Raw genomic sequence first — 26,290 nt, forward strand, 5'->3', positions numbered from 1 at the left:
GCCACAAAATACAAAGTCAGAATCGGTAAAAAATCGAAAAAAAAATAAGTTTGTAAGTGAAGTATCTCTACAACAATTAGAGATATTTGGCATATAAAGCTTGAGAAACACTTTACAACAAATGAACATTTTGTACCGTAAACTAAAATTGGTAGAGGATGACTTAGTCAGAGGGTCCACGAATAGAGTCCAGACTCTCTAGGGCCCTAAAATTTTGCATATCGTCTAACAAACACCTCTCTATACATTTCAAATATCATAAAAATATCTCAATTCATGGAAAAATAGAATACGAATCTGATATCCAAATGTGGGACCACGTTTCTGGGGGTCCTCCCCTTCCCCAAAACACCCCCCAAACCGGACTTATTTACTGAACATGGGAATATGGGGCTTTAATAAAATGTATTTGAGTGTAGAATTAGAATCTGATATCCAAATATGGGACCAAGTGTTTGGGGGGCCACCTCTGCCCAAAAAAATATCCCCAAAAGGGAGCAAATTTACGACCATGGCAATATGGGGCTGAAATGAAAGGTCTTTGGGAGTAAAGCTCGAATCTGATATCAATACGCGGGAAAAATGTCTATTGGGCCACCCCACCTCCACAACACCACCCAATAGCAAGTATTTGCTGATATTGCAATATAAGGCTCAAATAAGAGGGCTTTTAGAGTGGAAGACGAATCCGATATATATTTTCAAGGCCAACACATTGAGTGGCCGCCCATACCCCAAAACACCCCCAAGCCGGTCATGGGGGGCTCAAATTAAAGGTATTTGGGAGTAGACCACGTATCTGATATCAACATTAGGGACCAACAGTCTAGGGGACGTCCCACCACCATAACAACCCCCAAATAGGACGTATTTGCTCACCAAGACAATTTGGATCTTAAAGAGAGTGGAACTAAATATTTATGGTTTGCTGACTTTTGCAATAAGGAGTTTAAATGAGATTAGAAAACGAAATTGATATCCAATTTTGAGGCCAATGGCAACATGGGGTTCAAATAAATGATATATAGATATATGAGAATAGAGCACGTTGCTGATATATTTTCCGGGCTTAGTGTTTGGGGGACCACCCCAATCCTGGGCAAATTTTTACTCTACTCTCAAATGCCTTTCTTTTGAGCCCCATATTACTGTATTGGTAAATATTTCGGGTTTAGGGGGTATTTCGGGAGTGGTCACTTGGCCATCAAAGTAAATATAAGATTCGTGCTCTACTTTCAGATACATTTCGTACCAGTCCCATAATGGCATTGTTGGTAAATAAGTTGTGTTTGAAAGTGGGGGTGGACCCCAGGGTCTATGTCCCGAAAATGAATATAAATTTCCCAAAAATCAATAAATTCCCATTCCCATAATAGTGAGGTATTTTTGGGGTTGGGCGGCTCCCTAAACACATGGCTCATATTGCCGTGGGTGGTCTATATATCCATTTGGCGGGTATTGGGCTGTCCCCGCGGATGATTTGGTGATTGTTAGAGTGCAAAAAATTTCGAACTAATCACATTACCAATCTCCTAGAAATGGTATTTTTGAAATTAGGGTAATGAGAAGTGCTTTTTAGGGGAGATATTTCGACTCAAATATGGATATCAAATTCATGTCCACCCTTAAATCCCTTTATTTTGAATGCCATTTTGTCATGATCGATAAGAATGAACCGTTTGGAGGGTGTTATGGGGCTGGGGAGGCCACCGGCACTTTGCTCTGAAAATAGATACCAAATTCGTTCTTTACTCCCAAATATCGATGATTCGAGCTCCATATTGCTATAGTCGGAAATAAAGTTCACCCCTTAGATTTAGGGTGTACCCCCAAAATTGGATATCAAATTCGTTTTCTTCTCTCAAATAACTTTAATTTGAGTCCCATTTAGTCAAAATGGGTCAAATAATCTATTGAACATATTTTTAGGAGGAAAAGAACTTGAACGCAAATGTTAATGTCATATTTTTAATCTACTCCCAAATATCTTTCATTTGAATCCTTTATAGAGCCATGGTCGGCTGATATGCCCATTTGGGGGTATTTTGGGGGTAAGGCGACCACCCATTGCTTGAACCTAAGTTTTTTATGCCATATTTGTAATCTACTGCCGCATACTTTTCATTTGAGTCCCATATTGGTAAGAACGTCGAATAATTCTGTTTAGAGGTGTTTTTGGGTTGGGGCGGCCCGCTGGGTACTTGGACCCAAAATTTAATGCGATATTCTTTTTCTAGTCTCCCATACCTTTCATTTGATACCCATATTGTGCCCAACAGTCCTCTTTTGGCTTGGGATGGCGTTTTTGGTGTAAGGGGGAGGGTCAGCCACCATCCGATATCTAAAAATTATATAAGCTATGTTTCCTTTTTTCGATTCTACGGAACAAATAAACAAACCGAGTCTCATATAGTCATGATGGGTCATATGCCCATTTAGGGAGTTATTAGGGATGGGGTGACCCCCTTCACTTCGATTTGATTTTGTATGCCAGATTCGTAATGTACTCTCGAATACCTTTCATTTAAGCCCCATATTGATATGGACGATCAATTTGTCTGTTTTTAGACATTTTGGGGTTAGGGCGACTTCCTGGGTACTTGGACACAATTTTCGTATTCTACTCTTCAATACCTTTCATTTGATATCCATATTGTCTTTATCGGTCCACTTGTGATTTTGGGTGGCATTTTTAGGGTAACGGGAAGGGTCCGCCCCTTCGGATATCAACAAATTATAAAGCATATTTCTTCTTTCTGACCATATTCGTAATCTACTCTCGAATACCTTTCATTTGAGTCCCATATTATTATGATAGTCACATAAACCTATTTTAAGGGGTTTTGGGGCTGGGGCGACCCCCCAGGTACTTGGACCCATATTTTATTAGGGCAACTTCCTGGGTACTTGGACACAATTTTTAATACCATATTCGTATTCTACTCTTCAATACCCTTAATTTGATATTCATATTGCCTTTATCGGTGCACTTGTGATTTTGGATGGTATTTTTGGGGTAACGAGAAGGGTCCGCCCCCTTCCTATATCAACAAATTATAAAGCATATTTCTTCTTCCTGACCATATTCGTAATCTACTCTCGAATACATTTCATTTGAGTCCCATATTGTCAAGATCGTCAAATAAACCCATTTTCAGAGGTTTTGGGGCTGGGGCGGCCCCCCAGGGACTTGGACCCAACTTTTATTACGAAATTCGTACTATTCTCTTGAATACCTTTCATTTGAATCCCATATTGTCCCGATCGCTCGACTTTTATTTTTGGATAGTACTTTTTGGGTAGAGGGGAGGGTCCGCCCCCCCTTCCGATATCAAAAAATTATAAAGCCTATGTTTCCTTCGAGAAACGAAAATTTCAAGGTAATCGGTTCAGACGTTTTTGAGTCTATACGGAACAAACAAACCGACAAACAAACAAACACAAATTGAATTTTATATATTGGTTGCCCAAAAAGTAATTGCGGATTTTTTAAAAGAAAGTAAATGTATTTTTAATAAAACTTAGAATGAACTTTAATCAAATATACTTTTTTACACCTTTTTTCTAAAGCAAGCTAAAAGTAACAGCTGATAACTGACAGAAGAAAGAATGCAATTACAGAGTCACAAGCTGTGAAAAAATTTGTCAATGCCGACTATATGAAAAATCCGCAATTACTTTTTGGGCAACCCAATATAAGATAGGGTTGGAAATGGATATTTCGATGTGTTGCAAACGGAATGACAAAATGAATATACCCCCCATCCTTCGGTGGTGGGTATACAAATAATAAAAGAATTATCAAAGATTGTAAGTATTATGAACTATGCGATAGAAATCACCACTTTTATGTTCATTCATAGCCAGCCATGGGAACAACAAATTGACTTTAATTGCTTATCCTGCTGTGCCCAACAGAGGCAGGCAGTAAAATATTTGCCTAACTTACACCAAAAATGAAGTGGGATGAGTGGGTTTCATAGACGACCAACTACTGCGATAGATTAATAATTATTCGAATGGCATACACTTACCTCCCAGTGACTGAACATTAGTTGGGGACAAGCCAGCCCTGATGTTTGTTTGCGTATCTCTTGGGCAAAGTTAAATGACTCAATTACCGGTAGTATGGCCACAACGGAAAAGTTACCCGAACCTTGGGTAAGATCACCAGACAGAATCTTGCCATGACGTCTGCCAATAACAGCATACATTTTACCTGCACAATGATGTGGGGTGAAGATGGGTGGGTGTAGAAGAAAAAAGAGAAAGATAAAAAGGAAATTAGTCTAATGAATATGATTTAATTGTGGTTAGTAATATTGGAATATAGAAATGACAAAAAGCTGCAAATTTAGAAAATCACCTAAAGTGGCTATCAAAACAGTATAGCAACTCCAGTGGTGCATTGTAAAACAATAAACATTTTACTTTTTAAAAATAAAATCTTTAACCAAAAATGATAATCAATCAAATTTTCCTCTTTAGTAAGGCATAGCAAGTTCTCCTCATCATCATTTTGTCTCCACACCAAGAAAGTCTGAATGTTAACAAAGTCTTGTTGTTTTGTTTGGTCCACAGTCATTTCGATGCTAAGCCATAGCAATGGTTAAGGTCGGGGTATTGTGCGCACGCGCTTTAAGCACACGCCAAACATTTCAGAACTAAACGACTTGACATAGGATGCAAGACAGTTTTATCTTGCCTCATACCATGGCAACTGTGCTCCAATCTTTTATTTGTTCTTTGGAGCACTATGGCTGGTCCAACATGTCCGTCCTTCCCATATGAAGCCCTTATACTACTGCCTGAAAGGAAGATTATTTTATGTTCCTTACATTTATTTCGTATCATATTGCATTCATTTTGCAAAATTAAAAACCGAGTTTTATTTGAGTTTTCAGACTTTAAACAAAAATAAAATCTTAAGGAGAGATAATTATTTGAAATTCCATCAAGGATTTGTATATCATAAAACTACATTAAAGTGGTTATGCATTTAAAGCAGCAATGCCAAAGTGGGAAGTACGTGAGATTGTCCAAGCATAGAAGGCATTGACGGAAATGTCAACAAGGATTACGACTGCAGCGGTGGGATCCTTCGAAGATAGTTCTGCTCTTCGGGAAAGGAAATCAGCCCAAGAAAAACCCTGGATGACCGGGGAGATTTGCAATATTGGGAAAGAGGATTGGAGGCCATCGTAGCGCAGAGGTTAGCATGTCCGCCCATAAAAATTTTCAGTGGTGGTTTTCCCCTCCTAATGCTGGCAACATTTGTGAGGTACTATGCTATGTAAAACTTCTCTCCAAAGAGGTGTCGCACTGCGGCACGCCGTTCGGACTCGGCTTTTAAAAGGAGGCCCCTTATCATTGAGCTTAAAACTTGAATCGGACTGCACTCATTGATATGTGAGAAGTTTGCCCCTGTTCCTTATTGGAATGTTCATGGGCAAAATTTGCATTTGCATTTTTTTTACCAGAGCGGCAAATCGTGCCTCCTGGAAGCTTTTCTGCGAACAGGTCGATAACGTTAATGACACCGCCAAGATAAAAAAGTTTCTCTCTAAACCCCATGTCCGAACTGAAACTTTAATAGACGTCATGGAAGTGAGAGCAGGGACAACGGAGGACATGTTGAGGCTTTTGATGAAAACCCATTTTACTCAGAATACGACGGGACTCACGAAGACACCGGAATCTTGGAATTATGACGTTGATCGAAGGTTTACAATTACGGAATTTATGCAGAAGGAATCCTGGAGGAGCTTCAAACCATTTAAGTCACCCGGACCTGATGGAATATTTCCGGCGTTAATACAAAAACAGGCAGACTATCTGGCGCCTTATCTGGCCAACATTTTCACAGCGTGCCTAGGACTTGCATATACTCCGAAAGCCTGGCAGAAGGCAAGGGTGGTAGGTATACCCAAGCCCGGCTAGGCAAGTTATGCGACACCAAAGGCCTACAGACCCTTAAGCCTTACGTCCTTTCTACTCAAAACCATGGAACGTATTGTGGACACCATGATAAAGAACAGGGCATCCAGCCAACTGCTCAAATACAAACAGCAAGCCTATGTCTAGGGAAGGTTGCTGAAGACGGCCCTGCAAGAGGTTCTGCATAAAATAGAAGAATCCTTCGATGCCAAAATGTACACCCTGGCGGTATGCATTAACATCGAGGGGGCTTTTAACAAAGTGCGGACCGACACACTGATACAATCCTTATACCAGAAAAGAGTGGTCCCGGTCCTTAGAGACTGGATAACCTATATGCTTAGGAACAGGTGAATAAATTGTGTGTCCCATGGCACAAATATAAGGGCGAGAGTGGCACAAGGCACGCCACAGGGGGGGGCATTTTATCTCCACTCCTATAGGTGACCACCATAAATGACCTATTACGGATGCTGACTGAGGAAGGATTCGAACCCGCCTGCTACGCAAACGATGTTATAATACTTCTCAGAGGTAAGGATCCAAACGAGCTATGCCGAAGGACCAAAAGGGTCTTACATATGGTATATGACTGGGCTAGACCCAGAGGCCTCAATGTTAACCCAGAGAAGACTGAAGATCCATTCACGAGGAAGACAAAGGTGGGCCAATTTAATGCACCACGATTCCGCAATAAGACGATTTTGATATCAGACAAGGTCGAATATTTAGGAGTGATCTTGGACAGGAAACTGAATTGGTAGTGTCACATTCCCGAGCGTCGACGGGCCGTAGTCTCGAAATGGGGCCTGAATCTGAGGATAGTCCACTGGCATCTACAGGAGCGTGATAAGACCAATACCCACTTACGTCTCAGTAGTTTTGTGGACTGCTATGGGGGAAATGTGCAACATAAGGACCATACAAGAGGTTCAGAGGAAATGTTGTTTTGGCATAGGCGGAGCGGTGATTACCACGCCCACTAGGACACTGGAGACTTTTCTTGATATGAGACCCATTGACATACAGATTAAGTGTGAGGCAGCCACTGTGATCTTGGACAGGAACAGTGATTGAACAGTGATCTTGGACAGGAAACTGAATTGGTAGTGTCACATTCACGAACGTACTGAGAAGACTCATAGGTGTTGGGCACTATGTAGACGGGCCGTAGGCTCGAAATGGGGCCTTAGTACGAGGATATTTCACTGGCTCTACAGGAGCGTGATTAGACCAATACTAACTTACGCCTCAGTAGTTTGGTGGACTGCTATGGGAGAAAAGTGCAACATAAGGACCATACAAGAGGTTCAGAGAACATGTTGTCTTGGCATAGGCGGAACGATGAGTACCAAGCCCACTAGGGCACTGGAGACTTTTCTTGATATGGGACCCATTGACATACAGATTAAGTGTGAGGCAGCCACTGCGGCTATGAGACTTAAGGTGATGAGAGAATGGATCAAGGGTGGGAACAGCTCATAAGATCGTGGTATAATCGAGGCTACGATAGGAAACCTTGAAGTAAGGGGAGACTATTCCGATCGGATACCTGAGATGAACCTTGAAGTCGAGTGCGAGGCACTGCTGCCATCGGCACAGTCTTGGAATGACGGAACCCTAGTGTTGCCATCTGGAAGTTCATGTTACACGAATGGATCAAAGCTAGAGGACAGAGTAGGCCTGGGGGTCTACATTGAGAAGCCAGGGACTGTGATCTGTTGAAGACTGCCTGACCATTATACGGTCCTGCAGGCGGAGATCCGGGCGATCACGGAATGTGTGAAGTGGTGTGGTGCTAACGCGAGGACGAAGAGTGTGAACATTTTTACAGACAGTAAAAATGCTTAAGGGCAATAACAACCAGGACGGTAAGGTTACGAACAGTCTTGCAGTGTAAGAAGGAGATTAACGCCTTCTCTGAGGATGACACGATCCACATCGTTTGGTTGCCGGGCCATAACGGAGTAAGGGGGAATGAAAGGGCAGATTATTTGGCGGTGAAGGCCAGAGGACTGCCGTCAATAAACTTGGTTAACCCCAAGTCTTTCGGGTGGACGCAGTCCAAGTTAAGGGAGTGGGCGACGAATGCGCATGCAACATTGTGAACAGCGAAACGGTAGGTAGGACGTTGAAAATCCTATGGGGGGATCCAGATTGTGAGAAGAAGAGGCTATTACTGAAAGGAAGTAAGAAGGAGGTCAGTATAGCTATCGGTATCATAACGGGACACATAGGACTAGGAGCTCACTTATGAAAAATCGGTGCTGCAAGTGATGGCATGTGTAGTGCATGTGGGGAAGATGATGAGACGTTGGAGCATTTTCTTACACATTGCCCGACTTTCGCATCTAACAGATACCGGGACTTAGGTGGAGACACTATACCTGACATGAACCAACCAACGCCTCAGTGTACAACACACTGCTACAACAACAACAACATGAACCAACTTAAAGAGGTGGTATTGATCACAATTAAGGATTTTGTAAGCAGCACGGAATTCCGAACTTAAAATTTTAGAGGTTACTTTATAGTGTTTAGAGTGCACAACAAGCCGATTGCTGGCTTAGGTGTATGTGGCATGGGGTGGATTAATATCTACACCCTCTTTTCAACCTAACCTAAGTAAGAATGTGCTAAGTTCGGCCAGGCCGAATCTTGGGAACCCACCACCATGGATTCTACTAAAATCTTACACAAGCGAACTTAGTTGCAGTTGACGTACAATATTTTTGCCAATGCAGACAATAATTGAAGCTTCTAGGAGACTAATCGGAAGATCGGTTTATATAGGAGCTACATCAGGTAATTGATCGATTTGGATAGTATTTGGCACGATTGTTGGAGGTCATAACAGGACACTACGTCCATAATTTCAGCCAAATCGGATAACAATTGCTGCTTACAGGGGCTGCAGTAGTCAAATCGGGAGATCGGTTTGTACGGAAGCTATATCAGGTTCTAGACCGATTTGGATCATATTTGGAACAGTTGTTGAAAGTCATAACAGATCACTACATGCAAATTTTTAGCCAAAGGTCAAAAATTGCGACTTGTTAGAACCCAAGAAGTCAAATCTGGACATAGGTTTATTTGGGAGCTATACCAGGTTATTGGCCGATTTGGACCGTACTTGGCACAGTTGTTGGTCCGTCTGTCTGTTTCCGTGTGTTTAAATCACTCTACAGACTTTGAAAATAGAGATAATGAGCTGAAACTTTGCACAGATTCGTTTTTTGTCCACAGACAGGAAGATTGGATATACCGGACTATATCTTGATATAGCCCCCATATAAACCGATCCGCCACTTTAGGGTCTTAGGTCCATAAAAGCCACATCCGATTTTGCTGAAATTTGGGAGAGGGAGTTGTGTTAGGCCAGTCAACAACCTTCTTCAATTTGGCCCTGATCGGTCCAGATTTGGATATAGCTGCCATATAGACCGATCTCTCGATTTAAGGTTTTGGGCCCATAAAAGGCGCATTTATTGTCCGATGTCGCCGAAATTTGGGACAGCGAGTTGTGTTAGGCCCTTCCACAGCCCTCTTCAATTTGGCTCAGATTGGTTCAGATTTGGATATAGCTGCCATGTAGACCGATCTCTCGATATAAGGTTTTGGGTCCATAAAAGGCACATTTATCGTCTGATTTTGCCGAAATTTGGGACAGTGAGTTAAGTTAAGCCCCTCGTCATACTTCTGCAATATGGCATAGTTCGGTCTAGATTTGGATATAGCTGACATATAGACCGAACTCTCGATTAAAGGTTTTGGGCCCATAAAAGGCGCACTAATTGTCTGATGTCGCCGAAATTTGGGACAGCGAGTTGTGTTTGGCCCGTCGACATTCTTTTTCAATTTGGCTCAGATCGGTGCAGATTTCGATATAGCTGTCATATAGACCGATCTCTCGATTTAAGATTCTGTTCTACAAAATGACTGGTACTTATTAGACCACTCAATTTCCGTGCCGAATTTGATCCAAATCGGACCATATTTCGATATAGCTGCTATGGGGGCACATGCATTTTTCACCAGACTATGACGAAAGGTGGTTTACACGAGGTGGTGGGTATCCAAAGTTCGGTCCGCCCGAACTTAAAGCCTATTTACTTGTTTATTTCATATCTGATATTTGATTTTAACCTAGAAAAAATTAGATTTTTCATTTAGAATCCTATCTCGGAATATAGGCTACATAGAACACATTTCCATAAGGTAAATAATATGGCAATGACATTTATTAAGAGATTTTCATCTTTGGATTTCAACAGAAAAAATTACCATCTGAAAAAGAAAACCTAAAAGTGAATCTGTTAGAAAAACTGTATGGCATTGCAAATGATTTCGTCTTAAGTTTGACTAATACCAGATTTCAAACACTAATTGTTTCTTGGTTTTAATTGGCATTGAAATATAATCCGTGGTTTCCTTTCGACTAAAACCAAGATTGAATTTGTGACTGCTGTGGTGTTTCGTAAGCTATGCTCTTTTGTTTTTCCTCTGTATAGAATTGTGTGTGCAAAGTGTTTTTTTTTTCTCCTTATTTTTTGGTTAAATGCTAATTTCAAAAATCCGTTAAGAATGAAGATTTACAGTGATGATCGATAAATCTTGGCTTAATATCACGACAATGACAGCGCGGCTGCTGCAACCACAACACAAAGGCAGTCGCAGCTTCATTGGTCGCCGCCAACAACAACAACAGCATCAACAATTAGGTAAAGAGGAAGCATGGCATACAAGTGACCGGTCAGACAGTCGTCCATTTCATCAGCAACATCTGTGAAGACTACAGACTTTAGAAGAGACAGACAGACAGACAGACGTACAGGTAACCATACAAATACACAGATGTGGCAACGGCAAAGGAGACACAAACAAACATTCACACACATATACCGACACAGATTTACACTGATTTATAGGCAGGAGTACCATGAAGAAATTAAAGAAAAAACACCTGAAGCTGCCTTACATCCAACAACAACCTTAACTCATACAAAGTCATTTCAGAGAGTAAACTATCTTTAAAGTTGTATGTGTGTGTGTGTTCTCTGAGAGAGACAGAGAGAGAATGGAAATATCTCATGTAGATAAGTGGCCTTTGGAGAGTGAATGGATAAGACAAATTCATACAAGATGCTGTAAATGTCAAATGCTTCATTCCATTCATAAGTACGATGCGTTCTTAACCAACTCAAGCAAGTCAGAGTTGCCAAAGTTAAGTAATTGAAACAGAGGGTAAAAGTTTAGAATTATGAGTTATTTTAGCAAGATCGAACAACTTGCTGCCAAATTGATTGAGTGGCTAAAACTTCGAAATGCCTAAAATCTGGCGATACCTTTATAAGAGGCTTTTACTCAAATTTCACAGTTCTTTGCCCCATTGACCTGTCAATGTCACCTTTACCTGCTATTTCTCAATGTAAGTGAAGATAAATTTCGAATTTAATTAGTAAAGACACAAACCACTGACTTAACAGTCCTTGGTTAGCAGAACACTGTTAAGCAATTTTGCACCCAATCAATTAAACTCCCCTAGGTTGATTCATGTGTGGTATTGTGTCCCCACCTAAGTGCCGGCGTCTGTTAAACGCGAAAGCCGGGCAATGACATAACAAACGCTCCAACGTCTCATCATCTTCCCCATATGTCTTACACATGCCAACACTTGCCGCACCGACTTTGCGTAAGTGAGCTCATAGTCCTATATGTCCCGTTAAGACGCCGAAAGCTATACTGATCTCCTTCTTACTTCCTTTAAGTAATAGCTTTGTCTTCGCACGATCCTGATAACAACATAGGATTTTCGCCGTCCTACCGACCGTTTCGATGTTCCACAGTGTTACATGTTCATCGTTCTAGCGTTCGTCGACCACGCCCTCAACTCGCACTGCGTCGACCCGAAAGGATTTGGGTTAACAAAGTTTATTGACGATAATCCTCTGGCCTTCACTGCCAAATCGTCTGATCTTTCATTCCTCTTTACACCACTACGTCCTGGCACCCAAACGATCCAAGTCGAAAGTTGTGAAAAATGGTTGTATGTTCACGATTTAATTCCACTTTTTTTTTGCAAAATTTATTTTTTCAAATCACTGTAATACAACACAAATGATGGTTGTGTTTCAAAACTTTCTGAGTACGATTATCCTAGAAAATGTCAAATTTTCCAATGGAAATGTCGGATTGCCCTGGAACACTTAGTGTGGCCACAAACCCATATAGCAGCTTCTGTAGAAGGCGCAATTCTTATCCCATGTGGCTGACCTTTAGCACGAAGATGTCCATTATGATCCCCAACATCTATTCTTTTTCGAATCACGGACAAATATGATCATGGTATATCCCCATTCAAGTTTTAAATTTAAGTAAGGTAAGGTTGAGTGGGTTGCCCACCGTAGGTGAGTTCACTCGGAGGCCAGTTTGGCCCATTGTGGTACCCTAGAAGGAAAGGGAAGAGAAAGAAGATTTTAGACCTCGGACTAGAAGTTATACACGCCGGAGCTTATGACACCCCCCGTCGGAACCATCCTGTACTTTCGCAAGTTTACCCAGATCTAAGAAGAAACGGATCCCCAGAAAGGACTGCCTATGTCCCTGCAGACCCGGACAAGAACACAGCAAGTGCTCGATAGTCTTCTTCCCATTGAAGCAACTCCTGCAGAAGTCATTGTGCGGTATTCCCATGAACGCCGCCATGTGACCTATGGCACAGTACCCGGTTATGCCCCCTGTTAAGGTACTCATGGACTTTCCATCGAATGCCAGCAACTCCCTCGTCCGCCTCCGCTCGATGACTGGTCAGAGCATGCTAGCAGTCCGGCAACCATCTACCGAGTCCCATCTGGCCAGCGACGCCTCTCTGGCCATCTCCTCTTCTGTGTGCAGTAGCTAGACAAATGGCACGTAGGTAAGACCAGTGCTGGTACGCCCTCTAATTTCCTGGAATCCCCTCATGTCCAGGAGCCCATGTCAGCGTCACATCGTGGACCCGGAGCCTATCCAGACATTTCAAACAATCCTCCATGCATCTTGACCTCACCATCCTCGACCTCACCATCCTCGACCCCAAGGCCTTGAGTGCCGCCATTTTGTCCACACAAATCCTGAGTTTTGAGTGCGGTAAATCCCTCGCCAGAATTTCTCTTGCGATTACTGTAATGGCACAGACATCTGAATGAAAGACTGTACAGTTCTAAAGTCTAAAAAAAATCCGCCCCCATAGAAGGGGCCAATCGGTCCATGTTTTGATATAGCTGCCATATACTCGATCTAGGTTCTTAACTTCTTGAGCTTCTAGAGGGCGCAATTCTTATCCGATTTGGCTTAAATTGTTAACATGGTGTTTTGGTATCACTTCCAATAACTGTGCCAAGTATGGTCTTAATCGGTTGATAACCTGATATAGCCGCCATATAAACCGACCATGGATCTTGACTTCTAGAGCTTGACTTCTAGAGCTTATCAGATTTGTCTGAAATTTTACACGTGGTTTGTGGTACGACTCACAACAACTGTGCTTAGTATAGTCTAAATCAGTTTATAACCTGATAAAGCCGCCATATATACCGATCTCCCGATTTGACTTCTTGGGCCTCTAGAGGGCGCAATTCTCATCCGATTTGGATAAAATTTTGCACATTTTGGTTTGGTATGACATTCAATAATTATGCTTAGTACGGTTCATATCGGTCCATAACCTGATTTAGCTGCCATAGAAACCGACCTTGGGTCTTGACTTCCAGAGCTTCTTGAGGACGCAACTCTTATCCGCTTTGGCTGAAAATTTGCATGAAGTGTTGTGGTATGACTTCCAACAACTGTGACATGTAAAGTCTAAATCAGCCCATAACCTGATATAGCCGCCATATAAACCTACCTCCCGATTAGACTTACTGAGCCTCTAGAAGCCGCAATTCTTATCCGATTGGGCCGAAATTTTGCATAAAGTGTTTTATTTTGACTTCCAACGACCGTGTCAAATATGGGCTCAATCAGTCCATATCCTGATATAGCCGCCATATAAACCAATCTCCCGATTTGGTTAAAATTTTGCATATGTCATTTTGGTAAAACTTCCAACAACTGTTCCAAGTATTGTCTAAATCGGTATAAAACCTGATATTACTACCATAGAAACCGTTCTTGGGTCTTGACTTCCAGAGCTTCTAGAGAGCGCAATTCTAAATCGCTTTGACTGAAAATTTGCGTGAAGTGTTGTGGTATGACTTCCAATAACTGTGTCAAGTATGGTCGAAATCAGTCCATTTCCTGATATAGCCGCCACATAAACTGATCTCCCGATTAGACTTCTTGGGCTTCTAGAGGGCGAAGTTCTAATCCCATATGGTTGAAATTTTGCATATGCCATTTTGGTATGGAGGCCACCGTAGCGCAGTGGTTAGCATGTCCGCCTATGACGCTGAACGCCTGGGTTCGAAACATGGCGAGACCATGAGAAAAACTTTTTCAGCGGTGGTTTTCCCCTCCCAATGCTGGCAACATTTGTGAGGTACTATGCCATGTAAAACTTCTCTCCAAAGAGGTGTCGCACTGCGGCACGCCGTTCGGACTCGGCTATAAAAAGGAGGCCCCTTATCATTAAGCATAAACTTGAATCGGACTGCACTCATTGATATGTGAGAAGTTTTCCCATGTTCCTTAGTGGAATGTTCATGGGTAAAATTTGCATTTTGGTATGAGTTCCAACAACTGTTCCAAGTATGGTCTAAATCGGTATAAAAACTGATAGAGCACCCACATAAACCGATCTCTCAGTTGGACTTTTTGAGCCTCTGGAGGGCGAAATTATTACTCAATTTGCCTAAAATTTTGGTGGTGATGTTTTTCTATGACTGTTATTTTTCTGAGTTTTTCAACTCATTCAAAGAACTTGTCAAATGCGATCCATGGTGAAGGGTATATAAGATTCGGCCCGGCCGAACTTAGCACGCTTTTACTTGTTCTATTTGTGTTAATGGAAAACTATAACAAATATTCATTCAAGTAAAAGAGCAATGACAGACATGTTGAACTTGAGAAAAATAAATACCATTTTAATTGGGACATGGCATAAAAATGCCGCATATGCAAAATATGATGTGCACAATGGCAACACTAATAATGCAACTTTAAAAATTGGTGCTTCAAAACATACATTTTTTATCTATCAGATATTTTGTTACACACACACACCACACACACACACATAACCCATACACACATATGGTCCATTCATATCCCAGAGTGGAAGTGGAAGCAACTGAGAGTTAAACCCAATAACCAACCATAGCACTTTACACACTTTGTGAGCTGCAAATATATCAAAGGGCAAGAGAGAACAAGAACAACTGCTGCAGAGAGCGAACAGGTGAGAAACCTATCGAAACATACAGCCATACATACACATGTACCTACGCTATCACAAATAATCGATATTCGATGGTATTGGTTTCCATTCAAGTTTTTCCATAAAAATATAACACACACACTTGATGGAGAGTGTTTCTGGGAGAGCATGGATATCTGGAAGAGAGCAGATTTCTGCGCTTGTGTGTGTGTATGTGTGTGACATAAACAACTTGTTTGTACTGTGTAAAAATTTCAATACATTTCAGTTGATGCGATCAGTTTGAAAAGTAACGTCACATGAGTTGGTAGTAAAAACCATCAGTAAACAGTAAACAAAACAAAAAAAAAGATTTTTGTTTAACGGAAAAACGTGTTGCCCCCGTAAATGTAAGACGTGTTTTTTTTTTGTAGCTTGTTTGTATTGTATGCAGTTTTCTTACGTTTATCAATCGCGCTTTATTTTTTCCCCATAACGCGAATCGACCGACGAGTGTACGTCTCACAACGCGCGTAGCCTCCCATCGAGCTCAATTAATTTTCATTGATTTTGGTGTTTATTACCGCGCGTTGTTTATCTAAGATAATAATGAAAAAAAAAAATTATAAGCCCATAAAAATCAAATGTAAATATTGGCAAAATTAAACCAAAAAATAAAAAAAATTACAAAAATCATAAAGAAAACCAAAAGGCAAACACAAGGGGCAGAAATTCAAGAATGTAAATATTTAAACAACAAATTAAAAAAATAAAACGAATTGTAAATGTGAATTTTGAAGCCAAACAATATTGTCGTCGTTTAGAATAAACACTAGAGTGGTATTTTTTTGTGTTGCTGTTGTTGTCGTTTTGTTTTTTTTTTTTTGCCTGTTTGGTTTGGTTTGACTACTTGGCTGCTTTGCACGTTCGCGCTCTTATATCGCAAAATACTAGCGGCGCACTCGTAGCAATTCAGCAAACTCTCAAAGGTGGCTCGGCGGCTAGGCCCTGTAGTTGGCCCACACCCATACAGCACTAGCAATTGATTGGGTCTCTCCTCCACCTACCTCTCGCAGACAGAGAAAGAAAGAGAGATAGAGAGAGAGTTAAACTGGTGTAATTGAGTGCGCGCGCTCAGCGCAAATATGTTTGAAATGCAAAGCGAAAAAAAGCCTCACAAAACAGCGAAGACTCAGCGACTTTTACGCTGTGTTTTAATGAATGAATGAATTTGGTTTTATGAATGAATTTGTTAACAAAATACCCTCCAGTACAACAACAAAGGCCAGTGAGAGAAGCCGCAAAAACGTCGAACGAAGAAACATACATAAATAAGACGTCGATCTGAAAACCAAAAAAAAAAAACACAAAACACAAAACAAAGTTGTGGCAACGACGACAACAAGCTTTAGTTAGGTATTTGGCAGAGCCTACCATTACCCCAGCTTCCCCTCTGTCACAGGCAGGCAATCACCACACACAGATCAGCATCAATGAATTTACGAACTAAACAAAAACAACTACATATTTTGATGGATTTACAACAACAACAACTACACAAACCTAAACTTCATCAAACAAGTTGTCGTTGGTAGTAGTGGTGATGGTGGTGTTGGTGGGGAGTACAAATGTGAGTTCGAGTATTTGTGGAATTTTCATGAATCGAATCAAATCGAAAACCAAATGTAACGAATCGACTACAACAATAATAAACCACAACAGCAACAACAACCAAGAGTTGTTGAAAACTTCAGAAACCAGCTTAAAGTGAAAATATGTGAGATTCGACAGAAAAAAAAACCAAACAAAAACAACAACAAACAAGTATCAAAAAGCATGAGAAAATTGAGGAAAAAAATAAGAAAAAAATTAAAAAAAAAATCAAGGAAAATCACAGAAATTTGATTGTAAAATGGCGAAAATTAAATAAAAAAAAATTAAAACAGATTTAAAACAACAATTTTACCTTCAAAGTTAATTTTTTTTTAAGTGAAACCTTCTTGAAAACTTTTCTTCAAAGAATAACACCACACCCCACTTAGGATTTTTTAACGGAATTGATTTTTGTTGCCGAGTATGAAAGGCGGACAGTGGCCCAGAGAATCAGAATGCTTGGCCCACAAGCAAACAATTTCGGGAAAGCCACTTAGATATGAGAGAATTTTCTTTGTGTAGTTGAGTCTGAATGGCGGGTAGTGATCAAAATCGGAATCTTTGGGGCAAAAGCTTTCAAATTCGGTGAGGCTGTAAAGATATGAGAAACCCTTGTTGTGTAGCCTAGTTTGAACGGTGGGCAGTGGCCTATAATAGGAATACTTAGGCTAAGGGCCAACAGTTTTGGTAGAGCTGCTAAGATATAAAACCACTACTTTGTATAGCCTAGTTTGAACGGCAAGAAGAGGTTCAGAATCGATATCTGTTGGCCAAAAACCAACACTTTTGGTTGAGATGCTAATATATCAGAGAACTTCTTTGTATAGCCGAATCTGAACCAAAGGCCGAAAATATCTGTAGAGCTGCTTAGGAATGGAGTGACTTTTATGTGTAGCCGAGTGCGAACATTAGGCCGAATCTAAACATAAGGCACAGGTCCAGAAATAAAATCTTTGAACCAACGGCCAAAAATATCAGTAGAGCTGCTTAGGAATGGAGTAACTTCTATGTGTAGCCGAGTTCGAACATTAGGCCGAATCTAAACATAAGGCACAGGTCCAGAAATAAAATCTTTGAACCAACGGCCAAAAATATCAGTAGAGTACTTTTAGTAGAACTCCATATATATAAGCAAATTTCTTGATGTGGTCGCGTATAAACATCGATCAAATTCTTAAGGCCAAGAGCCAACAACATTGGTTGTTGTTGTTGTAGTAGCAGTGTGTGGTACACTGAAGCGGCAGCCCTTGCCGATGAAGGAATTCATCGGGTCAATCCGGTACATACAACCGGCTGCCATGGGATTGAACATGAGAGAATTGGTAGAGCTCCTAAGATATGAATGATAACAAGTAAAAGCGGTATAAGATCAGCCGGGCCGAATCTTATATACCCTCCATCAGGGATCGCATTTGTCGAACTCTTTTCCCGGTATCTCTTTTTAGGCCAACAAATGATTAAAGAAAATAATTGCTATGCTATTTGAGCTATATCAAGTTATGGTCCGATTCGGACCATAATCGAATTGAATGTTGGACACCATAGCAGATGTCATTATGTAAAATTTCAGCCAATTCGAAAAATTGCGTCCTTTACAGGCTCAAGAGGTAAAATAGGGAAATCGGTTTATATGGAAGCTGTATTAGGCCATAGACCGATTCAAACTATATTTGACACGTATCTTTACTGTCATGGGAGAAGCTGTTGGACAAAATTTCAATCAAAAATTGCAACGTTTGCCCATGAACTCCATCCACTAAGGAACAGGGGCAAACTTCACACCTATCAGTGAGTGCAGTCCGATTCAAGTTTAAGCTCAATGATAAGGGGCCTCCTTTCTATAGCCAAGTCCGAATGGCGTGCCGCAGTGCAACACCTCTTTGGAGGGAAGTTTTATATGGCATATTACCTTACAAACGTGGCCAGCATTAGGAGGGGAACGCCACCGCTGAAAATATTTTCTGATGGTCTCGCCAGGATTTTAACCCATGCGTTCAGCGTCATAGGCGAACATCTCTGCGCTACGGTGGCCTCAGCCAAATCGGATAATAATTGCGACCTCTAGTGGCTTAAGAAGTCAAGATCCCAGATCTGTTTTTATGACAGCTATATCAGGTAATGTTGCGATTTGAAACACATTTGGCACAGTTGTTGGAAATCCTAACAAAAAACCTCATGCAAAATTTCAGCCAAATCGGATAAGAATTGCGCCCTCTAGTGACTCAAGAATTCCACATTCAAGATGGGTTTATATGGCAGCTAAATCAGGTTATGGACCGATTTGATCTATACTAAGTATATTAGTTGTTAGTCATAACTGAACACTTCATGCTAAATTTCAGCCAAATCGGATAGGAATTGCGCCCTCTAGAGGTTCAAGAATTCAAGACCCTAGATTGGTTTATATGACAGCTATATCTGGTTATTGACTGATTTCAAACATACCGAACACAGTTGTTGGAAATCATAACAAAACAGCTCATGCAAAATTTCAGCCAAATCGATTAAGAATGGCGCCCTCTAGTGGTTCAAAAAGTCGACAAAATTGTTTGGGCTGCCAAATCTTCATTTGTGGTCTGCTTTTAAAAATTTTGCTGGATTGAGCTCAAAAGTCCCTACAAGTTTTTTTCTTTGAAAAAAAATCTAAGTAAAAAACATTGAGATATTTTTATATATCTTTTTGATTTTTGCAGATAAAGGTGTCTTTAAACCACTAAAACTAAATTCTGCCCGAATTTTTCTGCAAAAATCCCAAAAATACTCATTTCGGTCAAAGTTAGTCTCCAAATCGACATCGGAAAAAAATTACGGCTTCCAGGGGCTCAAGAAGTCAAATCGGGATATCGGTTTATATGGGAGTTATATCAGGTTATAGACCGTTTTGGAGCGGACCGTTGTTGGAAGTTATTACAGAACACTTCATACAAAATTTTAGCCAAATCGGACAAAAATTGCGGCGTGTAAGTACTCAAGAAGTTAAATCGGAAGATCGGTTTATATGGGAGCTATATCTAAATATGAACCGATATGGCCCATTTGCAATCCCCAATGACCAACATCGATATTAAGTATCTGTGCAAAGTTTTAAGCGGCTAGCCTTTCGCGTTTTACCTCTATGGTGATTTCGACAGACGAACGGATGGACATGGCTAAATCGACTCAGAATGTCGAGAAGACCAATGGTTTATATACTTTATGGGGTCTTAGTCGAATATTTGAAGTTGTTGCAAACGAAATGACTAGATTAGTATAACCCCTACCCTATATCGCTGGCTTGTTTGTGCATCACAGCAGCACTGAGGACGACACCATCTGATGCACTGAATGTAATGCTACATCTTATGCCTCTGGACATTGTGGCTAGACAAATTGCTGCGGCCACTGCTGTGCGGCTAAGGAAGCTTTCTCTTTGGTTAGGTGGCGGCTACGGACACTGTGTTATCCTTAATACAATAGCGGATGTTCCAGGCATTGTGGATTACACCCTAACTGAGCTGCTTTTTGATAAAAATTACTGTACAAATATTCCTGATAGAACCGATTGGACCTACGATATCCCTGGTAACAGAAGTTGCATAGACTTCTATACGGATGGTTCCAAACTAAACGACCAGGTGGGCTTTGGGCTCATATCGAAGAGAGGACATCTTTGCTCCGCGTGCTATATGGTGTTGTGGTCTGGTGGACGGCGCTTCAAAAGTCCACCTATTGTTCAATACTTAGCCAGATCCAAAGGATGGTTTGTTTGTGCATCACAGCAGCACTGAGGACGACACCGTCTGATGCATTCAATGGTACACCTTATACCTCTGGAAATTATGGCTACCCAAATTGTAGGTAGTGTGGATTTCACCCTACCTGAGCCTTATTTTGATAGAAATTACTGTGCCACTATTCCTGATAGTACCGATTGGAACAACGATATACCAGAAGTTACATAGACTTCTATAGTTATGGTTCCAAACTAAACGACCAGGTGGGCTTTGGGGTGTACTCTAAAGATCTAGAACTGGTCATATCGCATAGATTACACGACCACTGCATTGTTTATCAAACAGAAATCCTTGCAATTAAGGAAGTGGTGGGATGGCTAAGATATAATGTCATTACGATGATTGGCATAAATATCTTCTCAGATAGCCAGTCAGCCATTAAATCCCTGGAGAATCTATTTCTGAACACAAAAACTGCCCTCGATTGTCGCAGATCTTTCAACGAGGTGGCTGAACAGTTCAAAATTCATCTGTTCTGGGTGCCGGGCCACAGTGATATCCCAGGGAACAGTAAAGCGGATGAGCTTGCGAAACTAGGAACTAACCTATACATGCCAGGGATACCGGAATCTGTGGGTATGCCTCGGGCGACATGTACGCTAAGTTTTCAGGGCCAGGCTAGAAGGACAACGAATGATAGATTGTCACATAGAAGGGGCTAAGAGAATTCCAAAACTATATGGCCTAATCTAGACTAGAAGGGCCACAGAGATATCCCAGGGAATGTAAAGCGGATGAGCTTGCGACATTAGGAACTACCCTACACATTCCAGGGATACTGGAATCTGTTGGTATGCTTCTAGCAACATGTAAGCTAAATTTTCAGGACCAGGCCCGAAGCGCAACGATTGATAGATGGTCACAAAAAGGGGGCTGTGAGCATTCCCAAACTATATGGCCTAATCTAGACTTGAAGGGCCACAGAGATATCCCAGGGAATGTAAAGCGGACGAGCTTGCGAGACTAGGAACTACCCCACACATTCCAGGGATGCTGTAATCTGTGGGTATGCTTCTAGCGACATGTAAGCTAAATTTTCAGGACCTGGCCCAAAGGACAACAAATTATAATTTATAGACTATGTGGCCTAATCTAGACTTGAAGAGGTCTACTGCTTTGTCTCAGTCATTGTGTCCGTCATGACAGGCCACTGTCTAATCGGAAAACATGCTGACAAACTGAAGGTTGCGAGCAACGATTTTTGCAGAAGCAGAAGTGAGGACATCGAAGAAGAAGAGACTAGGTTAGGTTGAAAACAGGGTGCAGATATTAATTCGCCCCATGCCGCTATGGACATACACCTAAGCCAGTAATCGGCTTGTTGTGCGTTCTAAAAACTACAAAGTAACCTCTTAACAGATATTTTTAAGTTAGGAATTCCGTGCAACTTACAAAATCCTTAATTGCTTTCCATGCCACTCCCCTAAGTTGTTCATGTCTGGTGTTGTGTCCCCATCTTAAGTGCCGGTATCAGTTAGACGCCAAAGCCGGGCAATGACAAAGGAAATGCTCCAACGTCTCATCATTTTCCCGCATGGCCTAGACATGCCAACACTTGCCGCACCGATTTTACATAAGTGAGCTCGTAGTCCTATGTGTCCCGTTGTGATACCAATAGCTATACTGACCACCTTTTTGCTTTCTTTCAATAATAGCCTCGTCTTCTCACGATCTGGATCTCCCCATAGGATTTTCGCCTTCCTACCCACCGTTTCTCTGTTCCACATTGTTGCATGCGCATTTGTCGATCACGAGCTTAACTCGGACTGCGTCGACCCGAAAGGCTTCGGCTTAACCAAGTTCTCTGGCCTTCACAGCCACATCGTCTGCCCTTTCATTTCCCCTTACTCCATTATGGCCCGGCAACCCAACGATGCGGATTTTCCCAACCGCATGGGAGACTATGGAACACCTTCAGTGTGTGTGTGTCGCGCACTAGCAGTCAGAAGGAGTTCCCCTTTAGGTTCTCATTTCTTTGGGAACCTCTTTAATTTAGCGGATGTGAACATTCACAAGTTATTGGGCTTTTTCAACCGATCTGCATGGTTAAACGGTAGGAACTAAAAGGCATCTTCCTTCTTCTGTTCCTGTGGTATCACATTGGACGAAAACGTCTAAGTGAGTCTGATGGCAGACTCCCACTTAAACCTAATCTAACCTAGGTTCAAATCGGTTTTTAACCTGATATAGTTCCCATATAAAACGATCTCTCAATTATGCTTGCTCGGTTGCTAGAAGCTTTAATTATGACCTGGTTGGGCAGAAAATTTGTGTGTAGACCAAAATCATGCGCTAAATTTGTATTGTGTAAATTTTTAGCAGAATCTATGGTGGTGGGTTCCCAAGATGTAGCTCGGCCATACTAAGCATATTTTTACTTCGTTTTGTATGATTTAAGATTTCTAAAAACTTAAGTTCAAGTTCTATTCCCACACCGTTCCAATGGTTTAAAATTTTCAAAACAGCCCATAGTCGTTTTTGTAGCCCAGGTCATCCGAATAGGTCAATAGGTCACTTCCAACTAAAGTTGGTGTGGTGTTATTCTAAGCTGGTCTAGTCAAAGACATCTGTGTTCATGAGTCTTTCGTAAGGGTCAAAAGGCCACTGAACCTAATAATCGTTAAATTTTACTATGCATTGTCCTTTTAAGGTATGACTGAATGTATTGTTCTAATATTTTTTTTTTTTTTTGAACCTTCAGTTACAGCTAACCAAATATTCTATGATAAAATGCAAAATTGACTAACATAATGAAATAACATAAGATTCAACAATAATGTCCCTGTAGAATCAAATTTTGTAACAAAATAAAAGAAAACTCAAGTATTACCAGAAAACTGAAACAAAAACCAAAAACAAAAAAAAACTTTTTGTTGTGGCTAAGAAAATTTTGGCAAACAAAAAAAGAACAACGAAAACGACAGAATCAACACAGTGGAACAATCAACAGAATAAATATTTGTATGCTATGGGGTTGATGTTTTTTTGTTTTAAAATTTAATTTTTGTTACAAAGCCAAATAAAAAAACAAACAAAACAGAAAAGCTCAAGGTGTACAACTACGAGTTAATAGCAACAGCAATCAGCAATAGTAGAAGTACCTCTACTAGAAGCGGCAGCAGCAACAACAGTTGGCTACAATTGAAAGTGTCAATTATACACTTCACTGGCAGCACTCCACTCACACTTGGGAACAAAGAACCAGCCAGCTGTCTAGGAGTGAATTGAAACCAAAAAAAAAAAAAAAAAAATTATATCTAAAAAAAAACACACACAAATCTCAACAGAACAGCACAATCTTCCAAGTCAGGGAGGTGGTCTTCTTGCGCAATAAACAAACAACGCTTGGCACAAGCTTCACTTGCTTCAGCACTTGCCAGCAACAGCAACATTCAGTCAACAACAGAAAATGTTAAGTTTAACAATATTTGTGTTGGCCGCACACATCATAATCGCCTGCCATAGCACGCGCCTGCCATTGGAGGTCTACGAGCTGACTCCCAACGCAGCAGGTGGCAGTGATTTGAAGCATAAGAATCTGGAATATTCCACCATCAATGGTCAACAGCATTTCCTCTCAGGTGGCAGCAGTCTCAGCAGCAACATGCATAAGCCATTAATGCCGCATATTGGCGACGACAATGGCCATCGACAGCATCAGTCGCCGCCAATATTTGAGGAGCCAGAATTGAAGATGTTAACCTCCTTGCAAGATGCAGCAGCCGCCACATTAACAGGGACGGCGGCGGCGGCGGCTGATGGTGGTGCCACTGCGACGACGATAGCAACAACAAGCTCAACAACAACAAATCAATTAGATCGCAGGAGATCGCGACAAATGTTGGATATGCTACAGCAAAAAAGCCATCACGATCAAACAGGAAATCATAAATTACCACCAAGCTCAGGTGCTGGAGCTTCAGGCAGCATAGCCGGCGGTGCTATGGCCAATCGTGCCCCAAAGGATGTGAGGATTCTGTATCAAGTCGGTGTAAGTATCCCATGAATTCTGACAGCAGCAGAAACAGAAACAGCGACAGCGACAGTAACAACAACCCATCTTTACGATGGCTCCAACAGAAATGTTGTTGCTGTTTAATATAGGGGCTTGTTGTTGTTTTATTTTATTTTGTTTTTTTTTCTTTCTTTTGTTATTTTTGCTGCTGTTTTTTTACGACTCTTTTCATTGATGTTCTTGTTGTCGTTCGTTGTTTTTTTTTTTTTATTTTGTTATTTTTGTATTTAATTAAAAAACAGATCCATTTAATTTTTCTGTTTTTGTTTGCTTCTGCTCCTCTCTCTCTCTTCGTTGTGTTATAACTTTGACCCCCAATGTGATCTCTGGCAAATTGTTTGATAATTTATAACCCATTTGATGGTCTTTGGCTGTTGTTGTTGTTGTTGGTTGGGTGCCATACTTTGCTGCTGCAAATGGGTATCAGCAGCAAGGGATTGCATTTGTTTTTATTATACCCACCACCATGGGATAGGGGGTATATTCATTTAGTCATAGCGTTTGCAACACATCGAAATATCAAATTCCGACCCTACAAGGTATATATATTTCGGATCGTCGTAAAATTCTAAGACCGATTTAACGATATTCGTGTGTCAGTCCGTCTATCTGTTTGTCTGTCCGCCTGTTGTAATCACTCTAGAGCCTTCAAAAATTGAGATATTGTGCTGAAATTTGGCACAGATACGACTTTTTGATGCACGATGGTTAAGTTCTGGAACGGACCACATCGGACCATTTTTGGATATAGCTGCCATATAGACCGATCTCCCGATTAAGGGTCTGAAGCCCATAAAAGCATTATTTTTCAACCGATTTCGCTGAAATTTGAAACTGTGAGTACGTTAAGGCATCCCGACATCTGACCTGAATATGGTTCAGATCGGACTATATTTAGATATAGCCGTCCTATAGACCGATCTGCCGATAAAGGCCCTGAAGCCCATAAAAGCATTATTTTTCAACCGATTTCGCTGAAATTTGAAAAAGTGATTAAGCTTAAGCCTACCGATATCTGACCTGAATATGGTTCTGGTCGGACTCTATTTAGATATAGCTGCCATATAGACCGATCTGCCGATAAAGGGCCTGAAGCCCATAAAAGCTTTTTTTTTTAACCGATTTCGCTGAAATTTGAAACGGTGAGTTATTTTAAGCCTCCCGACATCTGACCTGAATATAGTTCAGATCGGACTATATTTAGATATAGCTGCCATATAGACCGATCTGCCGATAAAGGGTCTGAAGCCCATAAACGCTTAATTTTTCAACCGATTTCGCTAAAATTTGAAACAGTGAGTTGTTTCAGACCTCTCAACATAGGACTCAAATATGGTTCAGATCGGACTATATTCAGATATAGCTGCCATATAGACCGATCTGCCGAAAAAGGGTCTGAAGCCCATAAAATCTGTATTTTTTTACCGATTTCGCTGAAATTTTAAAGGTGAGTAAGTTTAAGCCTCCCGACGTCTGACCTGAATATGGTTCAGATCGGACTATATTAAGATATATCTGCCATATAGAGCGATTTGCCAATAAAGGGTCTAAAGCCCATAAAAGCTTTATTTTTTA

The 26,290-nt window shown here is 41.0% G+C and overlaps 2 protein-coding genes across 6 annotated transcripts in view; one reads left to right on the top strand and one right to left on the bottom strand.

Moving 5' to 3' along the window:
• Positions 1-26,290, bottom strand: part of LOC106084671 (elongation factor-like GTPase 1) — a 605,724-nt gene that overhangs the window by 70,163 nt on the left and 509,271 nt on the right. Inside the window, exon 5 of the mRNA XM_059360514.1 lies at positions 4,035-4,219. Within this exon, the coding sequence (XP_059216497.1) occupies positions 4,035-4,219 (185 nt within the window). The remainder of the gene's footprint in view (positions 1-4,034; positions 4,220-26,290) is intronic.
• Positions 15,585-26,290, top strand: part of LOC106091329 (protein giant-lens) — a 92,376-nt gene continuing 81,670 nt past the window's right edge. The window contains exons 1-2 of one of the 5 annotated variants that reach the window (XM_059360516.1): positions 15,585-17,051; positions 23,402-24,691. In XM_059360516.1, the coding sequence (XP_059216499.1) occupies positions 24,110-24,691 (582 nt within the window). In that variant the 5' untranslated portion in view covers positions 15,585-17,051; positions 23,402-24,109. The remainder of the gene's footprint in view (positions 17,052-23,401; positions 24,692-26,290) is intronic. The other 4 variants (XM_059360519.1, XM_059360517.1, XM_059360520.1 and 1 more) reach the window with 4 other exon arrangements.

Source organism: Stomoxys calcitrans, chromosome 1, assembly GCF_963082655.1.
Source record: "Stomoxys calcitrans chromosome 1, idStoCalc2.1, whole genome shotgun sequence".
Taxonomy (NCBI): Eukaryota; Metazoa; Arthropoda; class Insecta; order Diptera; family Muscidae; genus Stomoxys; species Stomoxys calcitrans.